Consider the following 21,679-nt stretch of genomic DNA (forward strand, 5'->3'; position numbering starts at 1 on the left):
TAGAATTCCTGCCGTCGCTAGTATCTTAGTAGTGGCTCTTTCGGGGACGTGAGTTGAAAAAAAGACTTGCGCCGATAGATTTGCTCAGTTACGGCGAGGATATCGAGATTGGCGGAATAAAGGCGAACGATTGGATTCGACGCCTGCCGCTTTTCGTCATCAAGCTACTTTGCCAAGACATATTACTCTCAAATCTGGTAGCAGATCCCATTTGCTAAGGACACTGTCATTAGGTCCTTTACCTTTGATGCCACAACTAGCGCCTATGGGGGTAATGCTGTGCTAGGATTCTAGGTCAGTTTGTTCGACGGAAAATGCCTGTTAGTTTTGACAATGGCTGATAGGTGTCACTAGATTGCGATGGCTTCTTTGCGAACTCCTGCGATGTTCATTTCCTCTGTTGCATCCCTTCACTTCTCCAGCCCATTCTTCTTCTAAGGCTCTGATCTTGTTTCCCTGTTATCTTTCTTCACCTTTTTGTAAGTAATAATTATAATGCAATAATTATATATTGAGGATAAGCAAAGTACTCTTGGTGTGATGTGTTGCATGGAACTAGCAGACAGTTTGATGGCAGAGATCGTCAAGGGCACTAGACAGTGCGGTCGCTGATGTGGTTGGGCTTCTATGTGCTTGAAAATGAAGTGGTTAAACCTCGCACTTACCGAGCTTTTGCTTCGTTCTAAAAGTCCTTTCGGTTGTGAAGGAGTGGCGACAAGTTTCAGCAACTATCAGCAGCCATCGCTAGCGGGCAGCACGTCCGGCAACGTTACAGTAAGAGAGCGTGGGGTCTTGCGTATAAGCAGCACACGAATGATGTCCGCGTGCCTCTGTACGTGTGTTTGAGCCCGACAGAATTCTGCAGAGCCTGTAGGGGCGGAAGCGACGAGCAACGAATCTGATAGATGTCTGAAACTAGTAAAAGTAACTCAGGCCAGTATGGGGCGATGGGGCGGGGATGTTGGCGAACCCTCGCAAGCATACGACCCTGAATCGGAGCTCCGAGAGGCGTGAACTTGTGGAGTCTGGAGTTCCTCTACTTTGTTCGGATAAATCCGCGGGAAAGCAGTCTTCACAGGCTTGCTTCGTGCTTCGTAGGGAATAGACAACGCGAAGGGACAATGACAAAAGGAGGACACCAAGTACAGAAAACCAACCCAAAGACAAACAGCGCTGTGAGAGCTGGACTGCGGGCTTTCTTTCACTAGCTGTTGCCCTAACCACACTATCTATACTACTACTGCAAGATGCGCCATCGCCCATGGCACTGCGGCTTGGTTTCTCGCTCCCTGCTTCATAGTGCTTGTATTCAGAGTTCTAACCCAGAGTTTTAACAGTGCTAGCTACCCGCTATTTTATTTGCCCACAGAAAGAATAGTTCACAAAGTAGGCAGACGCAAAAAGAAACCACTGGTAAATGTAAGGTGACTACTATGTGATTTTGAAAGGAGAAGGTGTAACGCGCTTTCAATAAGTGACGCGGAAGCACTCTGATCATAGGCGAAATTAAGATAGATAATAAGGATCGAATTAACACTGGTTCCACGTCGCCGTAATTTTCAGTTTTGTCATGCGCATATTTCAATAATGACAGACTTTTTGTCCGGCGAAACTGAACGAAAAACACACGTACCGCAGGGCATCGTCACAGGAGCTATGGGAACTCTATCGTTGCATCGTGTTCTATATAACCCGCTTCGGCTAGACCAAATTGGAGGCACAAATAATTGACTCATTCAATAAATGAATAATCGTTTGCGGTAGATATTGAACATTCGGTAGCCACGGAGGATAAGCCGTCGTGATTATTCAAGACAGCGCCAAATATTGTCATCAGTTGTCTGTACTCAGTTAGCAAAGAAAGCTTCTATAAGTCATTCATAAATCGTCTGTTAATTTTTCGAGAAAAACGTCGGGAGAGGATCCGTTTCTAATCTCGTTACTACTGCTAATACTTATCTATTAAAATGAGAATTACGCGCATCAACTTAAAACAATCAGACTGTCGAGCGACAAAGAATAGTACCGTCGCCGTAAAAGAAATTGCCTCTTGTTACGGCGACAGGGGTGATCCTTGCACTAGCAGGCAAATATGGACACGTAGGCTTATGTAAGACACTGAAACGAGGCTTTTCCGCCTCGAACGGGTCAGTTCTGTCTGACGACTCTTTTACCTTTGATGGATTTACATCATTCAGGGAAAAGCCTGCCTATGCTCTCACCGACACCGCTTCTCGGAATCTCTTTTCGAAGCGGAACACAGCGGGGGCCAAGTTGAGGTTCCTAACCGTACCATCCCCACTGACACCACTCCCAGCACCATGATGCTTGTCGTGGCCATGGCGGACGAGCACAATGGAAGGCCAGATTAGTGCAAAGTCATCTAGGAGTCATTCTATGCAGTAGTAGCCATATTTACTGTCTACTGGCGAAGCAGTTTGCAGGTAGTAATGCCTTCTATGCAGGAGGAAATGAGACTGCAACCGATTGTGGAAACGATGAGACGTTGATGTAAAATGGAAGGAGCTCTCACAAGAGAGAAGGAAAGAGATTGTGCATGTGAGCGAGAGGTCATGGTGACAATTAATCATATACACTTAATAATGGAACGTCGGTCATGCGCTGTCCTGCTGTTAAAGATTAGGAAGAAGGGAAGGCACTGGCGAAGAATGAACGCGCGTGATCTCGGCCGGGAAGTTCTACGAGTTTTGCGACTTAGTCGTAGAGTAGGCGGACAGCATGAGACCTGACGATTCGGAAGTTCGCGAGGAGCTGCAAAATATCCAGCTCTTGTTGGTCTGGCAACAGGCATTGATCAAAGCAGCCAGCCACCCACCCGCGTTGCGTGAACTGGTACTTAGACACTGCATGCGCTGAAAGCGATGGGAAATATTCAATTGGCCGTAAATACAGCAAACATAATAGAGAGGTGAATGTAAGCCTAAGAGGCTATTGCGATAGAAAGACCAGCCCGAGCTATGATTGTCGAGTCGGCGCCACGGTAACTTTCGGGAGATTCCCAGCTTCCGGTACCATGCTTTACGTTGAATTCGTTTCTACAATCGTAGTAGTCAGTGAGTGATTTTCTCGAACAGTGCGAGTCCGGCGATAACTCTGTCAAAAATTTCAATTTGCCTAGCATCTCTTAAGCGCTTTCCATACATCACTGTCCTTTCCCTGGTCCAACATTGCCAGCGGCCTCCAATGACTACAACTCTTAGGCACCACTGCGTCTTTTTGAAGCGGCTGAGGAAACACCTCAGCTTTTTTCGCCATCAAAACAGCACACAGAAAAAATGCAAAAGAATTCAAAGACTGACTGACTGACCTGTGCGGGCTTTGGTAAGCTGGGCATGCTAAAAACAATTCTTTCTATCGTAGGGCGTCTGCGCTACTATGTAAATAAACGAAAATTGGATCACTCTATCGAGAGCATATAGCATACAGAAGTCTACCTTTGTAAGGAATGAATTACCAAGTCAGGCCAATTTTGAGACGTGCGTGTATAGATTGTTTCGTTTAGCTTGCATATTATTCATCAGTACCCGGTACAAAAATCGATTTAAAGCGTTTCTACTAGTGGATACAAAATGAAACCACTACTTAGCTGAAATTCATAAAACTGACGCGTAAATCGGGTAAGGCCAATGGTTCACACAATTCTTGCTACTATTCTTGGGATCTGCGTAATTTGGGGGGTAACAATGCTGCGGGTAATATAAAGAATGATTAAAGTACACAGCATCAATACCTCTACTGCTTACGGTTCCTATTGCAAAATTTATTAGATTTAGTATAATTAATGGGTGATTATAAATAGCTAGCTGTTTTGTGTAATCGTTCTCGCTTTCGGTCTGTCCCTTTTGATGCCAGAACGGAGCGTTAATGAACATTGTTTGTTAGGCAACATTAGGGACTATATGGCGAGCAACAATAGCATGCACCACACGGAAGTGTACAGAATCAATGCCCCTGCTTTTCTTGGGGCTCTTTTGCTCCTGCTTTCTGCTTATAGCAGAAGCTCCCATCTCTATCATACAGTAAAACAGGCATTTCGATCTGACTGGAACCACGAGCAAAAAGCGACCGACTACGAAACAGCTGCTGAACGAGGCTGTTTTGATATTGGCATAGCAGCTATGCATTTTACGCAGTTTTAGTTCACTATTGGGAGCCTTCTCAGTTATTTCTGCTATCTTTTCCATTCAACATTGCCTATACGGGCTTGTCGTTGCAACCACGAGCTTCAACAGCCTCGTGGCTGCTATATTTCCAGGAGTTCGCTGTACGATGCAGTATGCCGCTAAGCTCGATTCGGCTTCCTTGTAGAACTGTGTATGTTACCTAGCACAAATACGCGATTGTGTATGTTAATACAATCGCGTATTTGGGCCAGATAAACAAAGAGAGAGGCGGAGAGAAAAGGTGCTGCTTGTGGATCTTCCAGTAGCGTTAGGCTAGTAGTCCCTGACGCTGCAATGGCCTGCTACCAGCACCAAGATCCCCAAACTGGCTTCCAACACACAGTTCATCGTGGTATGGTATGCCGTAACGCTATATGAAGTGGGTCATGGGGAGTGAGTCGATGCCGGGCACCTCAGTTGGTGGCCAGCTTCTGACAAACCATTAAGGCACCAAGGGGGCAGGAGGAAGAAATTCCTTTGTTGAAATGCCGAGCCGCATCTGCCCCACTTTCGCTGACCTTCTTGCGTGTTTCTGCACGGTCCGTTTGCTTACTACTAATTAGCTCATATATATGAATGCATGACCTGGCGACAAAGGCATCAGAGTCAGTGACAGCCTATCTAACGTGGCACCTGTCGCCGCAAGGGGCTACAGGACGCCAACTTTATAAATCTGTTCCCGCGTTCAGTGTCGAGCGATTTTGGTCGTTCATGTTTTAACCGCACCGTCAAACAGGTTATGGATGGTAGACAAAACAGAGTAATTGTGTAAGTTCGAATTTTTCTTCTTCGCAAAGCGGGAAGATCATCAAAGGACGATGACTTTAATACAGCTTTGTTTACCTATTAGTTTGCATAAATGATCCCATGACCAACTTCCAAAGCAGATGCAGATGATCTAACGATATATATATATATATATATATATATATATATATATATATATATATATATATATATATAAACGCTGTGATGTACAAAAGAAACCTATAGTTTTCGTCATATTTTTAAGACCTGAAATAATATGAAACAGCAAAACAGGCATCTTAGAATAAGTACTACTCTAGTGAAGACTCTCGTCTGTTGCTAAGCAGCAATTTAGATCGAAATCAATAAAAAATTATGAGGAAATGGGAGACGGACCCGATTAACTGCCAGCCAAATTAATTTGTTTCTACATAGTTAAAATGCACTTTTTCAACTCGCTTATTTCACACGATACAGTGTATGAATATTGATATTTGGGGCCAATCGTCTCCTAAACTCATCGTCATTGTGTTAAAAAGAAAACACATCAAAATGAGCACATAAGTTAAGTCCACACAGCCAATGACCTACGTCAAATACTCAGTTTAAGACAGTCTATTGCTTGCTCTATATCTGTCTGTCGCGCCTGATCAACTGTTTAAGCACGTTTCTGTATTGTTATGCACATACCGTTCTAATCTCGCGCTACGATTTCATTTGGTGCTCCTCAATGGCTTATTTAGGGTCGCTTCTCATGCACTCCTTCGCCCCCTGTCTTTCCAATGCACAAGTCTTTTTCTATTTTATCGTCGAATTAATCCTTACGTTTCTTTGTGATCATCTTACGTAGGCGTAATAAGAGCTCTAAGCGGCTTTTTTCTTCGGACCCTTTTCAAAAAATACTCGCTTAGGTGAAGTAAGGCTTCCTTTGCCTGCCGAGTTGTTCGGCTCCGTGTCGGTGTCAAGATCATCAACGCGACGCAACGTCAACAGCAGTAATACCATACTAGTATGGCTTGTAACTGCTGTTGTGAAGGGCGGTCAGAAATGAGTACCATATCGGGAACATGACGAAGCATAAGGGTGCTCCAGTCAGGGACGAAATTTAGGGTTAAACGAGTTTGGTGGGATGAACAACTGGCTGCTGACTCGTCTTCTGGTATACCATCGTATCTCTGACCCCCTAGAAAGCTCCCGCATCGTATCAGTCTGGTACTTTCATAGCTTACTTTTCTCCCCTCCTTCAGTGGATGGGTTTCCTTCCGGAGTTCTTTGCTCGAGTGTCCTGACAGATTTGGTTGACGGCGACAATTCTAGCCGCTCTGGTTCGACCGCTCCTCATCGAGTTCGTCGGGCGCTCTTCAGCAGGCAAAAGCCTCAGCCTGGCCTTTGACCCACCCCGAACATTAGTGTTCACAATACACTGAGGTTGCCGCATAGCAAATTTTGTATTCAAGTCCTGCTCTTCCTTCTGCCTTCTTTCATGCTAAATCGCGCAACCCGGTACGAAGTTTTTTTTAACCAATACTGCCGAGCTGCTGAAAAAGTAACATGCAGGAATTTCCGAGGCGACGACTCTCGTCACCTAAGTTCAGCTAGAACTCTCGCAACGACTAGCTTTTTTGCTTTATTATATATATATGCGGTTCAACAGTAAACTAAATTGTAGAAGTGGCGACGTAGTCTTGACGACGGCGACTATAATGACAAGAAGAATCAGTGAAAAATTCTACGAACCTTAGAATTGAAGAGGTGTATTAAGAAGAAACTGCCTCTAGCACTCATTGGCGATATAACACCAGGAAAAACAACAGGACCGCTGTTGCTACTTCGTTACAGATATTGCAATATATATATATGTATTGGCTAAGAGACGTAAAACCAACCCATTTTCACACAACAATTGTACCATTGCATGTAACGATGGCAGTGTTGCTGTGTGAGATATTAATGCAATGATTTACGAGGTTTATTGCTTGTGCATAAACTATGTAGATAGAATAATGTTACGGCGGTTCAAAGTTATGGATCAATGCGATAAAAAACATGTTTACTGGCGATGGCAGTGATGATAACAATAACATCCAAGTCCTAATCACGATAAAGTTTACACTACGGAAAGTTTCCTAAGATTCCAATACAGACAACCTACTCACTTTTTGCGGCGCGTTGACGACACCAATGTTATATCCGAACTGGAACATTCCTGGGACGGAGGCAAATATCGCTAGCACAAGGGCACATGTTAGCCCCTCCGGAGCACGCAGCAGCGGGAAGCGGCCGCAGGCGCTGCAGCCGCACATCTTATCGCCAGATCGACCAGATGATGTCCGTTGGCCTGTGCCTTCTCCACCAGCGGCACGGCCACTTTTGTCCTCGGTTCCGTGGCTTTGCGGACCACAGCGACGAGAACGTTTAAACTTCGCTTAGGGCGCGCGCGTAAGTTCGGCCTATGTTTGCCTCTCACGTTAGGCCCTATTGCCGCCGCTGAAGGCGTAAGCCGTCTTGGCGTACGGCTCGTGATCAAGTTAGACGCAATCACTGTCACCAACGCCCCTCTCACTACCGACGCTGAAATCAACAAAAATTGGCTAAACCGTAGTCGACTAATCGCTCTTTGCGTTTCGTCGTGGCCTGCCTTGACGTGGTCGTTGTCGCCTTCGTCTCCTCGAGCAGCCTCCTCGTGCGAAGGCGGCCCCGTCCCGAGCTGGCGTCCGCGATGCCACCGTAGCCAGCACTTGGTAGCAGGCCGTCGCCACTAGTAAACCCGCGGCAGCAAGCACTTTATAGCAGCGTCAAAACTGGGGATACTACCAATTTCAGTCGTGCTGGTCTTTTTAGATGAATGAGCTTTTGACCCGAACGCGACGCAAGCGACTGGACACAGAGACTGCTCTACTTGAAGCGGTAAACCGTGCTGTATGCAATTTTTTGCATTTACTTGGTCGGTGTATGGCTAGAGCGTTTTGTGCGCGTCAGTAATGATCGAATAATAACACGAACAGCATAAAGAGGATGTATTTGTAGGAGAAGAAAGACGACGTGCTAATTGGCGTGTCGGTGTAGACTTAGAAATAACAAATTGATGAGGCTCGTCGATGCTGTGTCGTGCTTGGATTTTCACCGAGCTGGTTGCAGCAGCAATGTCAGACTTTATGGTATTTGGCTTGCTATGGCAATTTTCCCGCGTTTTGGCTGCTGGTCTAGCCCAATGGAGCTAGCTTTCTCGGACGATACCCCAATATGTTGTTGTTGCTGTTCTCTAATAAAGGCTAGAAAACGGCCCTGCAGTGCTCGTATGGCATGAAATTTTTTTCTGGACAGTAATCGAGGATTTTTCTTTATTTTTTCGGTATCTTCTTGTGTACGCCTATGACGACGGCTCGTTCACACGCCTGAAAGACCACATCGTGCGGAAAACATAATTAGTCTCAAGGCAGTAATACAGGGACCTCTAAAAATACAAGAATCCTTTACTATTTTCGACATCTTCTTGATACGTAGCAGCAGCAGCATTGGGCGGGACAGGGTTTTAGAAAGTTTTAAGTAGGCTTTTTGCCAGGTCCGAAAAGGAAGTGGATGTTGCCCGCATTCTAGCCCTATTCAAAGTCTAATCTCCGGCCATCGACAGACCCTAGTGAGTGGCCAATCAAAACAATTTTTCTCAAATGTGGTTCCTTCTGTCTGCACGACCCTGCGTTACAAAACATTACAATTGCATTTGGAGTTATAAAATCCTTTAACGCTGTTCGATCTCGAGCTTTGTCTCGGTTAGACAACGAAGACAATATCTTTGCACTTTATCGATTTGATAATACGGGGATGGGTATGGCACACTTTATGTAACTTATAAAGGGGCGTATATCAAACATTCATGTACGATTGCGCAACTATTTTCAACATATATTCGATCTAACCATCGTTTCCCACTGGAGCCGCGTCGCCTTCGTCGATAGCTTAGCAGGTAACGTATTTCTTTGCTAAGCTTAGGAGCATGTTGTGGTCTAGGTTTGTACTGAGGGCCAATCATTTGAAGGGCTGTCAAATTGCGATATCGGATGTAAAGTTCGAAACGTAGAGGATCACGCGGCAGGTCCGCCATGGTTCGTGAATTGTAGAATGCACACAGGTACATACTTTATCAACAAGATAATGAAGGCTTTTTGACGCACGCTTACGGGATTAGCGTTCCCAGCCTCATAATAGCAATTCGGCCAATTCAACAGTCAAATGACGTCATCAAATATAGGAGTTCAAGCGTTAGGGATTAAAAAGGATATTGAGTAGCATCGACTGCAAAAGCGACGGGTTAGGTCTCCTGTTTTCTACATCCGTGAGTAATAGGTAAAATCGAGCTCCATCTCTACCAACAACGCCAGTGGCACGATAGTATAGCCATTGGAGAAACACTCCATATCAGCGCGTCTGTACAGCACGCGCGCTGTTATCAGCATTGGTGATTAGTGTTTTCCTATAATTGGTTTTGCACATTCTTCATTCATTGAAAACGGTGTATTTGTAGTTAAACTTATTGGAATCTAACCGGAATAGCAGTTAAGTCAGTTATATTGTACGTCTAACTTAATATTCATTAATGATGTAAATAGTCCCCCTAACCATGTGATAGAAATCATATCCGCAAGCTGATTATTAGGGGCGAAGTAATTTGGGTGGCTAACGTACAGCTCTCCAACGACATTTTCAAGGTAACTCTGACGAGTAGAAATACGACAGCCGCTAGTTCAAGTCATAGCGGTGGCGAAATTATTAAGACAAATGACTATAAAATACCAGGGATTATGTCTATAAAGAAAAAAAATGGACGGATAAAGATAATGTTTTAAGTTTTACGATCGGCACTGCCATTATATATTCCATCATATAGCTGGCTCTCATCACAAAACGAAGTGACTTTACGCCTGGTTTCGAGCTTAAGCCATCACGTATTTCTCAAGTTTAGTAAGCAAAAACGTTACCTATGATGCCCGACAACATCTAGTATGTTTACCATGCGGTTTGCTTGCTCTATACTGAAAACAATGTTACCGCTCACGCAAAGATGACTGAAGAGTGAGAGGAAAAACGGATAAATTACTGATTTTTTTTATCGCTACCAATTAACTGTGTTCTTTTTTTGATTAGATTTCACCAATTTACTGGCCTTATCAGTATGTAAACTACTATATAAAACGATCACGTCTGAGAAAGCGATTGGGAAAGTACACGCGACGATGCATAGAAGTCTCGCGATGAAAGAATATTTTCTTTGCATCACTAACCCGACCTTAGCAGCAATATCGTGTAGGCGCCAATTTTTGAATTCTTGCGACTCGCCGCGATTTTTCTTTTCGACTGAAGCTGTACGGGTATCTGTCAACACTGAGGTGCTGATAAAATTGTCGGTATTGGAACTGCGTTCCTAGCAACGCTATCTCGGGTGATTCGGAGCGTCGATGGGAAACAGAAGCAGAAAAATGAGCGTATCGTCTGCAAAGAAGCGGAAATACGCCACACGAAAGGCGAAAGCGTTAAAATATCAAAGCCATTTTGAGGGGGCGGCACTCGATAATACATAGGGTAGCTTTGGCGGCTGTAGGAAACGCAATATTAATATTTAGTGTTTGAAGAATCTATATTCGTGCGGAAGCTGTAATTGAAGGTCATAGCAATAGTCTTCAACGAATTTCAAATTTCCGTCAAATCACATTTCGATGCTACTGTCGCGGAAGCAGGCCTCATTTTGTCCTGATAGTACGCCTCAATGCCCGAATAAGCAGTGTTTTTTTGAATGCATAAGCCATGCCAGTGTGGAGGATTGTCGCTCGATTGTCATCGAAATAGTAAAGGGGTTAGTTGGCTAATAATGTAATTCAAAGTGGCTGCACCTACTGCCATCCCCCTTGAGTAGCTTTAGCCTTTAATCGGACACCAAGTCTTTAAGCGACAAATCAAGGGAAGAATGAGAAAATAGTTGCCCCGATTTGGTGCCCCTAAAGGTTTCCTTCGTTTTTCCTTTGGAAAAGATCCGGTGTATCTCTCTAAAAAATTTAAAAAACTTGGGTTCGTTGCCCTCGGTTTTCGTAAATGTTTCAATGGTAGCTTTGATCTGATCTGAAGTGCATGTGAAGCTGTAGAAGCACGATGCTTACAGTTCTCTGGTTGGCTTATATTTTGTTGTCTCGACTGTATAGACCCCATTAAATAAAAGGAAATCTAATTAAGTCTTAATGGGGGGTTGTCGTCATATAAGTGATATGCCAAGCATTAAGCCACTATAACCATTGACGTTCAATTTGCATGGCAAAATTTTTTCTCGTATGTTATAGCACGTGATAGTCATCATTTAATGATAATGGAGTTTTTATATGCTTTACACTTGCTGCCTGCATCCCTTCATAAATTAGCGGGGCAATTCCTCAGCAGCAATAGCTACCCGGATGTCTCAGCTGCGTGCACCGACAAGGACTTCCTGATGTCATTTACACAAAATAAATGTGCAAGTTAGAACAAGAGACATAATTCAGCGCAATAGGAAGAATTTTTCGAAGGCAATTACTAAATATGGGGCATCGTTTTAGAAAGTGGTGCTCTGGAAAACAATAGAAAATCAAACGCCAAAGCAGCAAATAATGAACGAGAAGGATACAACAGGCTGGCAGGAACACGTACTAGGACGCTCACAGGTAAGTTAGCACAAACGACAAAAATCAGAATACTAAGGCTGGTTTTTTACGACGACAAACAAAGAACCAAAGCCGGCAAGAACAGGTAGGGTTCGAACGTGCCTTCGGACATGGTGCAAAGGCTCTACGGTGGTTTGTTGTGTCTCAATACGATCCTGGCTTATGCCCAACGATAGCCAGTGGTAATCAAATACCTAACGTCCACTAACATCAGTCACAACAATATCGACGAAGAAACCGTGGTGCACACAATTTTCTTCTCTCTTCGGCTTATTCTATTGTATTTGCTTTGCCCCCCTAAAAGGACCTACAGAGGGGATTAAGTACGCGTTCCGTGCAAGCGAGAATATATTGGTCTTGCACTTTGTTTTCATCGATTTTAGAATCGGACCGACAGATGCAGAAGAAGAAGAAGAAATGAAAAAAAAGATCAAAAAGCTTTTATGTCCACGATGCAGTAGCTGTACCGCTCCTAGGGTCAGGATGGACGTTCGTAACGAGCGGCCACTTGAGCTAAGATTCTGCCTGACCGCCGGACGGCCCTAAGAACACCGATGCGGACAAGAGTTATCTCGATTTTCTGCTGAATAGACGAGTCTGCGATTTCTAACACATGATTTTTCTATTTGCAGGATATTTAAAAAGTGAAACGATTCCATAAGTCTGCATAATTTTTCAAACGCATTCAAAGCAGCATCCTTAGGGTTACACATTTTACTGAACACTTGACATTGTATCTCTCTATCAAGCTGGGTATCGGTTTTGAATGGCATAGGATTGGCTAATTTCCGAACTCCGTGCAGCAAAGGCAGAATTCAGATTAGGACCAAAGCAGTAGGGGCAAGAAAGAACCTCGTCGTAGAGAAAATTCGCATGAACCAAAAAAAAAACGTGAGAACCATGAAAAAGAAACAAACTGTGAGAAGGACTGGGATACAGAAATTACAAAGCAGGGGAGGCGGATCAGCGCCTGGTTATGAAATAAAGAATGGGCCTAAACGTCACTAATGGCGGCGGCAGCAATCAAGCGACGCGAAGAGAGCAGATATACAAAATGTTATTGACTGGCTTATAATTAAAATGAAGAGAGATCGGAAAGGTGGAATCGAAGAGAACTGGCCAAGAGGACTCGGGCTTATAAGCGGGTCGATTGGTGCACGCCACCGTTCTTCTCTTACACCGGGTCGAAAATCAAAGACGGAGAGGGAACAACACCCCGAAAATACTTTGGAATGCAATCACCCTACCTTTTATCTCGCTAAGACTCCAGTCAACCGCCGTTTAGGTTCAATGAGAACTAAGATAGGAAATAGTGATGAAGAAAGCGCCGTTTTAGATGAGGAAGCCAAAATCGTGGACAAATCGAAGACCAATGAACGCCTAATGAAAGAAGTCAGTCGACATAGAAGAATAGAATTCTCGAGGAAAAAAAGCTCAGGTAGAGACGGTGTTAGAGAGAGTTAGTGCAAAACGACAGACGAACAGCGAACCGGTTCAAGACGAGAAACGAGGCCAGAAAGGCAGAGCAACACGCCGATAAGGGAAAATTATGAACACATAAAACAGTAGCAAAGCTATGATAGTGATGATAAAGGCGGTCGTGACTGCAGTTCTTTCGCCTTGACCAGAGGAAACAGTGCGACGAAGATAGCTCCGCTGAAAGAAGCAGCGTTGAAAGCCGGAAGGCTGGCCAGAGATTTAGACCTTCCTAGACCTAGATCGTGCCCAGTAGGTATCCGCTACTGCTAGAACTACAAATTCCTTACGATCTCCGTATCTGCAAAGCTGTAATAGTGACCGCACGTGTATGATAATTATTTGGACAGATGTAGTGGTAGGTGGTATTGGTAGTAGGTAAAAAAAAAAAAAGACATTCGTGATTCGCTGTAGTTATCGTCTACGAGCTGCCAGCGAGCACAAGTTGCTGGCGAACAGAAAAATTAGACCGATTAGCGGACAAGCTAAGATTGATTGATAACCACGAGCCTGCCAAGGGCTTACGAACGTAAAAGTGGGTGAAACAAGAAAGTAAAATGAGGAGCTCATACCACCAGCGCTTGTATGACGCCAGGAATACCAACAAGACGAGAGCTGTTCACCGTGACAGAAGCCACTTTTCCAGCTTCTGGATTGCTTTAATTCTATTGTGGCTGTTCCTGCCGGTTCAACTTCGAGTCTTGTCTTTCGCTTCAGCAACGCGTCATACTCTTAGCGTACGAAGGCTATCGTCTCTAATTGCGTCCCTGCAAATAAGAAGTTAGTAGCACATAAGCGCCTAGGCCTTGGGAACGTATGTGGTAGAAGGCTGAATGAGCAACCGTCGCTTGACGTCATCAGCCATCGCAGCCACCTTTTCCAGAAGGCTGATGTAGAGCACCAGTGACGAAGGCTGTTCTGCCACTCATCCCGAAAAGCTACTGAAAGCTGGCGGGCGAACGTGTCATTATAATGAACATTTTCAGAGGAAGCAACACTGATAGCATTAGGCTATATAACTGTCCGAATATTAAATTGCCCCACCAAATTCATTGGTATCAAATCAGTCTGGCTTGTGCTTCGATCCGTAACAAAGCATTGGTTTATGCGCCTTGAAATAGCCAACGTTAGAAGCAATTTTATTTTGGCGCGCAAGTTTTTGTAACATGCGCTTTTGTCGATATGGCAAACGTTCGTGTGCCCTTTCGTCAAGTGATAGAATACTGCTGATTGCTATTGTGGTCCACGGAAAAGCGCATCGATATATAGAACTGCCGTTTCTAAATCTAGTGACCATTATGTAAAATTTCAGTTGGCATCTGTACCTTTGCAAAATATCTGTATCGTTTGCAGATAGAAACCTGACTAAGTCATTCTCATATCTCGACAATATCCGCAGAAAGTTTTCTTAGGAATTGGACCGTAAGGCCCGATAAGGTCCGCGGTTTTTTATGGGTGGACCTAGCAGAACTAAATCAACAAATAGTTACCAATATAGTTAAAGTATGTGATCATGACGAGCAAGTACAGCGTGTATTGATTTCGTCATAAAACACAACGTATGGCCTCCAAGTCTTTTGTTTAACACATAAGCCAGCCTCCGCTGGATATCTTCATACGGAGGTTTTATGAATGCCTGCATAAAGAGAAGCCAACATAAAGCATCGGAATGCCTATAAGTTCTTCATACCACGACCAAATTAAGAGGGGAACGGAGAGCGTCACTATGCCGAGCCAGCTAGTGTGGGTCAGCGATACGGCGGGTGCCGTTTTCCTGAGCCCTTTATGTGAGCCTCGATTTGTTCACGAACACCAACGGCGCCAACACCAGCGTCATTTCATCTAACGCTTCTATTCCCAACTAATACTATTCGACATATCACATCATCACGTACTAAGCATCTTCGTCTTACGCTTTCGCCACCTCAATTAAATTCAGGCACGCTTCTGCTAGTGTACGTCTGCTATTAAGTCATGTCCTAAAATACCGAAGCAGGTAACCTGATGGCGGTTAGAGAACAGAGCTAGCATGGTCGTATGTAAATGGGCAAAAAAGCCAAGCATGCTCTTCTAGGCCTTCGAAGTCCCTCGCTTGCTCCCCGTCCTAGCCTACGAACCCACTCAAGGCGTTCTAGTCTCAATAGTTTCGTTGTCGACGTAGTCCGCTTTGGCGAATAAGCTCCTTATCTGCTTGGGTCGGGCCCTTGGCGCATTTCGACCCACCTACCGTTCTGACCCGCTGCTATCGAGAAGCTTGGACGAATAGCCGAATAGTTTTCTGACTGGTGTGTGTCTTTTCTGGGACGTCGATAATATAAGATTTCCCCTTACGACCTCATCGATCCCGCCTAGCCCTGGCAGGTTCCTCAAACATTCGCAGGGGCAACGCTCAGCTGGAGGCAAGGGCCTAAACGTGTCTTTATGTATGTTCGTGTCAATAGAGAAAACAGTAGCGCATAGAGGGCGCTAGCTGTCTCCTCAACGACATCCCGATTCCATGACAAAACCTCACGCCGTCTCGTATAAAGCCACTCAACACCCACTCATCCACCTGCCAGATAAATTTAAATTCTTTTGGTCTCTTCGCTAGCTGACGCTCAACCTTCGAAGAAACCTCGAAACCTTAAGGCGCCACATCGTTGCTGCCGCTCACAGCACCGAAGTGCCATTCAGGCTTTGCCGAGGTGCGGAGCAACGTCTACGTCAGGAGAGGCCAGTAAGTTGCTCGTTGGATAACATCAGTCCGACGTTCTCCCACTTTATAAGAAGGCGAATACAGAGACATATTATCAGAGCGGGTCGTAGGGAAAGGTTGAACTCACTCGAGATGTGGCGTGGAACGACGGCGCAGTAGATGGGGCATCCCACCACTGATATCATCTTGCTGTCAATAACAAAGACGTAGGTAACAAAGACGAAGACACAGACGATAAAACGATGCAAGATCAGCATGAACTAGTTAGACGTTCAAGCCCAGTAACCGAACGATTTAAGCAAAAAGAGCAGGCTGCTCAGGTGACTGGACCAGTATGCTAAATCAAGGTTGTTTACTTGGCTGTCTGAGTGTGTGTATATACAGCTGCCCCGTGCACTGCTACAAAAAAAAATGGGACAATACGCTTTTCCTCCATTCAAGATAAGGCCAGGTGAGGAACAGATTTGGGTCTGGCGCTAGAGCGCAACAGAGGAGACGAAAAAACGCTAAATGTTATTAAAAAGCTGTCAGTTGCAACTCAGATCTCAATGGCCGCTGGATGGGTGTATGAGCAAAAATGTATGATAATTACCTTTTAAGTCAACTGGGGTTGCCATGATGAAGAGTCAAATTAAGGAACTGAATAATTTTAAAAAATTTCTGAGTAGCCTCTGATTTCTCGGATTTCACACTCTAAACCTCAAGATACAAGTCCAGTGGCATGCGCACTATGCCACTGAAGAAGTCCGTTAGGAAAGCCTAAGCTACCAGTAGGGTTTTTTGTACAAATACTAACGAACAAAACAATCAAAAACTCCCAGAAAAGTCTAGGAGATGTCATTTGGTAAAAAAAAATACTAACTTTTTTTACGATTACGATTTCAATTTTTCTATTGACGGCTCATCTCAGGCATCCACGCGCGTTATAAAAGATTACGTTTTAGCAGTGCACTGAACACCCAAGGTTACTTTTTTTGTCATGTAGGCCACATGCTTCTACTGCTATTTCTATTGATGGTGCTCAGGACAATGTTCCTAGCGCTGAATAAAGATTTCCAAAAATGCCTTAGCGTATAGGTAGGTCTCACAGCATTTCCATTCTACAGGGACATTCACGCCGCGTAAGCATAAGCAGGTTTTGCCGCGGACCAAAACGCGCTGAAGGTTTGCCAGAAGCCGAATAAAGCCCAGCTAAGAAAAAGAGTAAGAGGTAAAGGCAGAGGGAGAAAGGACGTGAGCAGAAGTGGCATTTGATGCCCTAGCCAGCTCATGCAGCTGGTTCTCTACGGAGCACGTATGTACTCCACGGCAACGGTGGCGGCGCTGTTTGCGGCATGCCAAGCCATTGGTCTGAGTCTCGCGATGGTGGAAAGCTTTACTATTAGATGACTCCCATATGTTCCTGGTATCGTTCGCTTTTCCCTTTTTCCTTCTTTCCCTCTATTTTTGTTGTAGCCCCAGAAACACAGTTAGTAGCACATAGTTAGGCACGTTGCTTGATACCTGGTACCGGGCCAAGACGGCAGAACTGGAGAAAGGAAGAAAGCTTTTGCCGTGCTACTGAGAAACGACCAAGCTGAGGTAAATGAGAAACGTAAGCACAGTTCTTTTCGAGCAGCAAAAGTTCAGTTTCCGATCTGGCAGCAGGATGCGAGCTTGATCAGCTATGTCGGTATCGCCATATCACACTCTACATGCCAAATGCTTTCACTGCACCAGGCGCATACACCAACATCCTTCTCAGACATAGAAAATTACCACTATTAAGCCAACTCCTGTTGTTTTCCCTACCGACAGTATCACCGTGATCTTTCTCTTTGAGGTAGCAAAAAATTTGGCTCTTGCAAACAAAAAAAAATAGAAAGAATAGAGAAAGCTTTCGCTTCATATGGCGATAACTGACGCTAGTGAGAAGAGCAAATGGGCGTCTCATATAAAATGCACGCAGTGTAAAGGACCTTTAAGGTAATCGGGGAAGCTAGGATTGGAGGCTTATGGTTTGACAGGCACCAATAATGGCAGGAAGCCAAAGAGTGAAGTGGGGGATAATTTAGGGTATAAGCTCATACCTTCGTTCACACAACCGTACTCATGCCTGATCCTTTTTATCCCCCCTTCCACATCGCCTGTAAACGGCCTTACAGCGTTGACAGACCCGCACGATGTACCAAAGAGATGCTTTAAATTAAATCGCCCTTTAGTTACGTAGCAGGTGCCGATCGCCAGGCCATGTTTCTTCGCTCCTCCGGGATTTACCTTGTCACCACTACGTGATACTTCAACGGTACAAGCAGCTTCGTAAGGTCGCTGAATCCTACTCGTATCCACCCATGGGATTGCTCTAATATTGTACAAGGCCTCAGGAGAACTCGGAATGTACGGAAGTCATGCTTTGACAGGCTTTGCATAGTGTTGAAAACATTTTTCATTGGAACAAACGAGGTGAATAGAGCCGTTCCAACATCAATAATGGTTACCCTGTATACCAAAATTACTCGAATGGAATAACCACATTTAACATGTAGGAAATGCAATGACGTTCTAGTCTTATAGTAGAACGCTTTCCATTTTCGTCTACAAACGTAAGGAGGGCTGGATGAGTCGACTCTGACGCGATGGAGTTCTTTGCGCTTATCCTATCTTCTTCTTGCCCCGCCGAAGCAGCTTGTAGAATGGATTTCCAACACGTTTCTGTTCCACCCAAATCTGTCTCTGATAATTCATGAAGTTGTTTGCAAATTTAATTTTGAAAGGGTCAAAGGGCGCTGGAGCTCGCTTCGAGCGGATTGGGTTAATCGTTTTTCGGTTCTTTCAGAAGAGGAAAAACACGAAATGCACGAAATACAGACTTCCAAAAACTGAGCAAGCATAATATATTTAAGCAAAAATGGGCCAATTCTTCTTTAGTGTATGAATTTGATGATAAGCTAGACTTACATGCCCAGCGCAACTCGCCGAAGACTCTAAATGGAACAGAACTACCATTCACGTACTGCAAATCTATGATATCCAGAAATCATGCACTCGTAGCTTACTTCGTTCAAAAACAATTATTAGGCCCCAAACCGCACACATCGAGTCCGCCATCAAATATCAAGCGTACGCATGTACAAGGTTCGTGTGCATATAGAACAAAGTATTGAAAGTTTTGCAAAAGTAACTTTTTATAGGAGGGGAAATTTTTTTCAAGGGGAAAAAAATAATTAAGTTTTTATGCTAATCCCGACCCGAGCGAGCTAAATAGAATCGATCTTGGCCATCTCATATACATAAGAAGCTACTAATGCTTGCCTCCCTAAGGTAATTTCCTTGTGCTCAGGACTAAGGCTTCTTATAGTTAAAATCTCCATTAGGGCTTCGTTGACTAGCCTAATGGAAACACCAAGGGCATTGCCAACCTAATGCGAACCTTTTTCAAACAGTACCAATACACGCTATGTATGCTGATTCACCCATAATCACCTGAACGAGGCTGTTACTAGTAATGTTGTACACTGAATTTTCTAATACTTTCCTTACACGTGTATTTGAAATGTCTTAACAGAAATACACGCATATACGACTGAACTCCGCCAGTATTTTCACGTACATCCTCCCCATATTTACAGTTGTAATAAAGATTACCATATACCTTAAGAATAATACCAAGAGCAACAATAACAATGGCAGACTATTGCCACAAAATAATTATTATATTACGACAAACTCAGTTAATTACATCTTCGGTCGCACAAGTACACATATACCCTATTCCCTAAAAAGATATTCTATCGACATACAGGCCCTACCTTCAACGCCGCTCTACAGGAATCAACATTAGCCACAACAAACTCCGCTCATGTTAATGGCGGAGTTTGTTGTGGGTGATGTTAATAGTGAAGATAAGGCCACTGTCGCTACACCCCCCCCCCCTAGCCAGCTTTGGCACACACGGCTTCCGTGGCACCTATTTCGCACTTCGTTCAGTTTTTGCGACGCGAGTCACAGCTAGGCTAGCCTGGCTTCAATGATTAGAAACATCGTATGATTCATTTGCGACTTCACAATCAGTGACAACCTCAATTGGGAAAAATGATTTGCAAGGCGAAAGACTAGCGCTTGATTCGAAGTCGTCAGATAGAAGAGGCTGTGGTCGGAGGCTGGTGGCCGGAAGCAGGGGAGATACGATTGTGATCAGCGGTTTTGAACACAAGCAGAAAATGGAAAATGGAGAAGTCTAGTGCATTTTTTTCTTTCATTGAAACGTTTAACGTTGCTAGCCCGTACACGCACAGCGTACCGTCACCCTTCACCGTTTTATTTATTTAGCCACGGTCATTGATGGACAGAGCGAAAAACGTTTTACGAGTGGAATCGAATTATGCATCGTTGATTCCTTCGAATAGGTGAAGAGCTTCTGCACGGAAGAAGGGTACAGACAACAGAAACAGATTTCCAAAGGGCAAAAATTACACAAGGCTTGCCAATCCACACATGTCTTCAAATATTGGCTAAACTAACACCGTATATAGAGGCGTCCTTTATTCCGTTCGCTTTGATGTTGCGCGCCAGCCTGGCCAGCTTTTAACCTATTTGACTTGGCCATTGTTCTTTGTCAAAGCAAAACTGCTATTAACGGCAACTTGAGTAATAGCTTCCGCATGAAGATAGATCTGCAAAAAGCTCAAAAATGCGGAGAGAACTGTGCCATTGTTCCGGTCTGTCAGTTTTAGGTAGGCGTTATTATGGAGCTTGAATCGTAGCATTACGCCCGATAATAGCGCTGCGGAGGCGGCAAACGCTGCACATATTTAGTCGCTTTCTTATAAAAATATTAATTTTCAATTAATTTAGCTCTGCAGTAGCCGATACCCAAAGGCTGTGCTCAGTATACCCGCCTCGTACCAGTAACAAGAGATCTAAAAAAAAATAAAGTCTACGCAATAGGCTAATACGTTGGGGATTAACGGGCATAGATTATTGTGTCTAAACGAGTTTAAAGGCTCTAACTTTATAGGTCTTCTATGGAGCTTAGACATGAAACAAATTCTGCAGCTATATATATATATATAAAGGTCACTCCGTTAATGGTCATTGCCATAATGTCGCGCCAAAGCGACAGCATAAGTCGTCGACATTATTGGCAAGTAACACTGTAAAATGCGTATATTTCGAAAAACAGAAGAAAAAAATCTTCCAGTACGTTAGTGTTTAGAAAATGACTTGTACGCTCAAATTTATCCGATGCTTCGTCCAGTGATTGGGCTTCTTTGAGGGAAACCTCTGCTGCTGGGCTTAAGCCACTCTCGTCGGCTATCAGGTTGGCCATAGCGTGCCGCGGTGGAGAAATGGCGGTAGTCTCATTAAAGTCGGCGACTTTATATCCATCCCCGTAAACTGGTTGATGTTAGCTCATTTTGTGGACGACAGCGTTAGATACCACGAGAGGACAGCAGTGTAACTCAAATGTTGGAAGCACAGTTAGACCTAATTTGGCCAAGTCACATTTTATCGCATTTTACGTTCGTTTGTAAGTGCGTCGGGCATATGGGCGGGCTGATTTCTGTCAGACAGCAGCGCCGACATACCACAACGGACTCTACGTAAGCGGTCGCTTGCGAGCAGACAGTCGAGAAACAAAATCAGCATAACGTTGTCCCGTCTTTTCTTTCGTTGTCGCTTTCCTATGGGAGCGCAGCAAATTTGCCACTCTAACGCCGCTACCCCACGGGTAGGCCCTATGTTGTGGCGAGAAAAGAACATTTCTCAGCACTTGCGCAAATATCCAGACCTCAGCACACCTCTCCTGTCCTATTTCGCTTCTTTCCAGGAGAGAGTTGCACAAGCTGTTGGAAGGACCAAGATCTGACCAAGACGACCACAGATCCATGGCAGTGTACGAGGGTACAGATGGC

General features: G+C 44.4%; 1 protein-coding gene across 11 annotated transcripts in view; it reads right to left on the minus strand.

Moving 5' to 3' along the window:
* The window catches only part of Glut1 (Glucose transporter 1), a 280,015-nt gene that overhangs the window by 102,642 nt on the left and 155,694 nt on the right, over positions 1-21,679 (minus strand). For 9 of the 11 annotated variants that reach the window (XM_086986424.1, XM_022817452.2, XM_086986437.1 and 6 more), the window contains one exon: positions 7,088-8,326. The exons of 1 other annotated variant lie outside the window; for it this stretch is intronic. In XM_086986424.1, the coding sequence (XP_086842550.1) occupies positions 7,088-7,234 (147 nt within the window). In that variant the 5' untranslated portion in view covers positions 7,235-8,326. Of the gene's footprint in view, positions 1-7,087; positions 8,327-10,215; positions 10,240-21,679 lie in introns of those variants that run through there. One more of the 11 variants, XM_086986435.1, reaches the window with a different exon arrangement.

This window comes from Varroa destructor, unplaced genomic scaffold, assembly GCF_002443255.2.
Source record: "Varroa destructor unplaced genomic scaffold, Vdes_3.0 BEIS01000001.1, whole genome shotgun sequence".
NCBI classification, from domain to species: Eukaryota; Metazoa; Arthropoda; class Arachnida; order Mesostigmata; family Varroidae; genus Varroa; species Varroa destructor.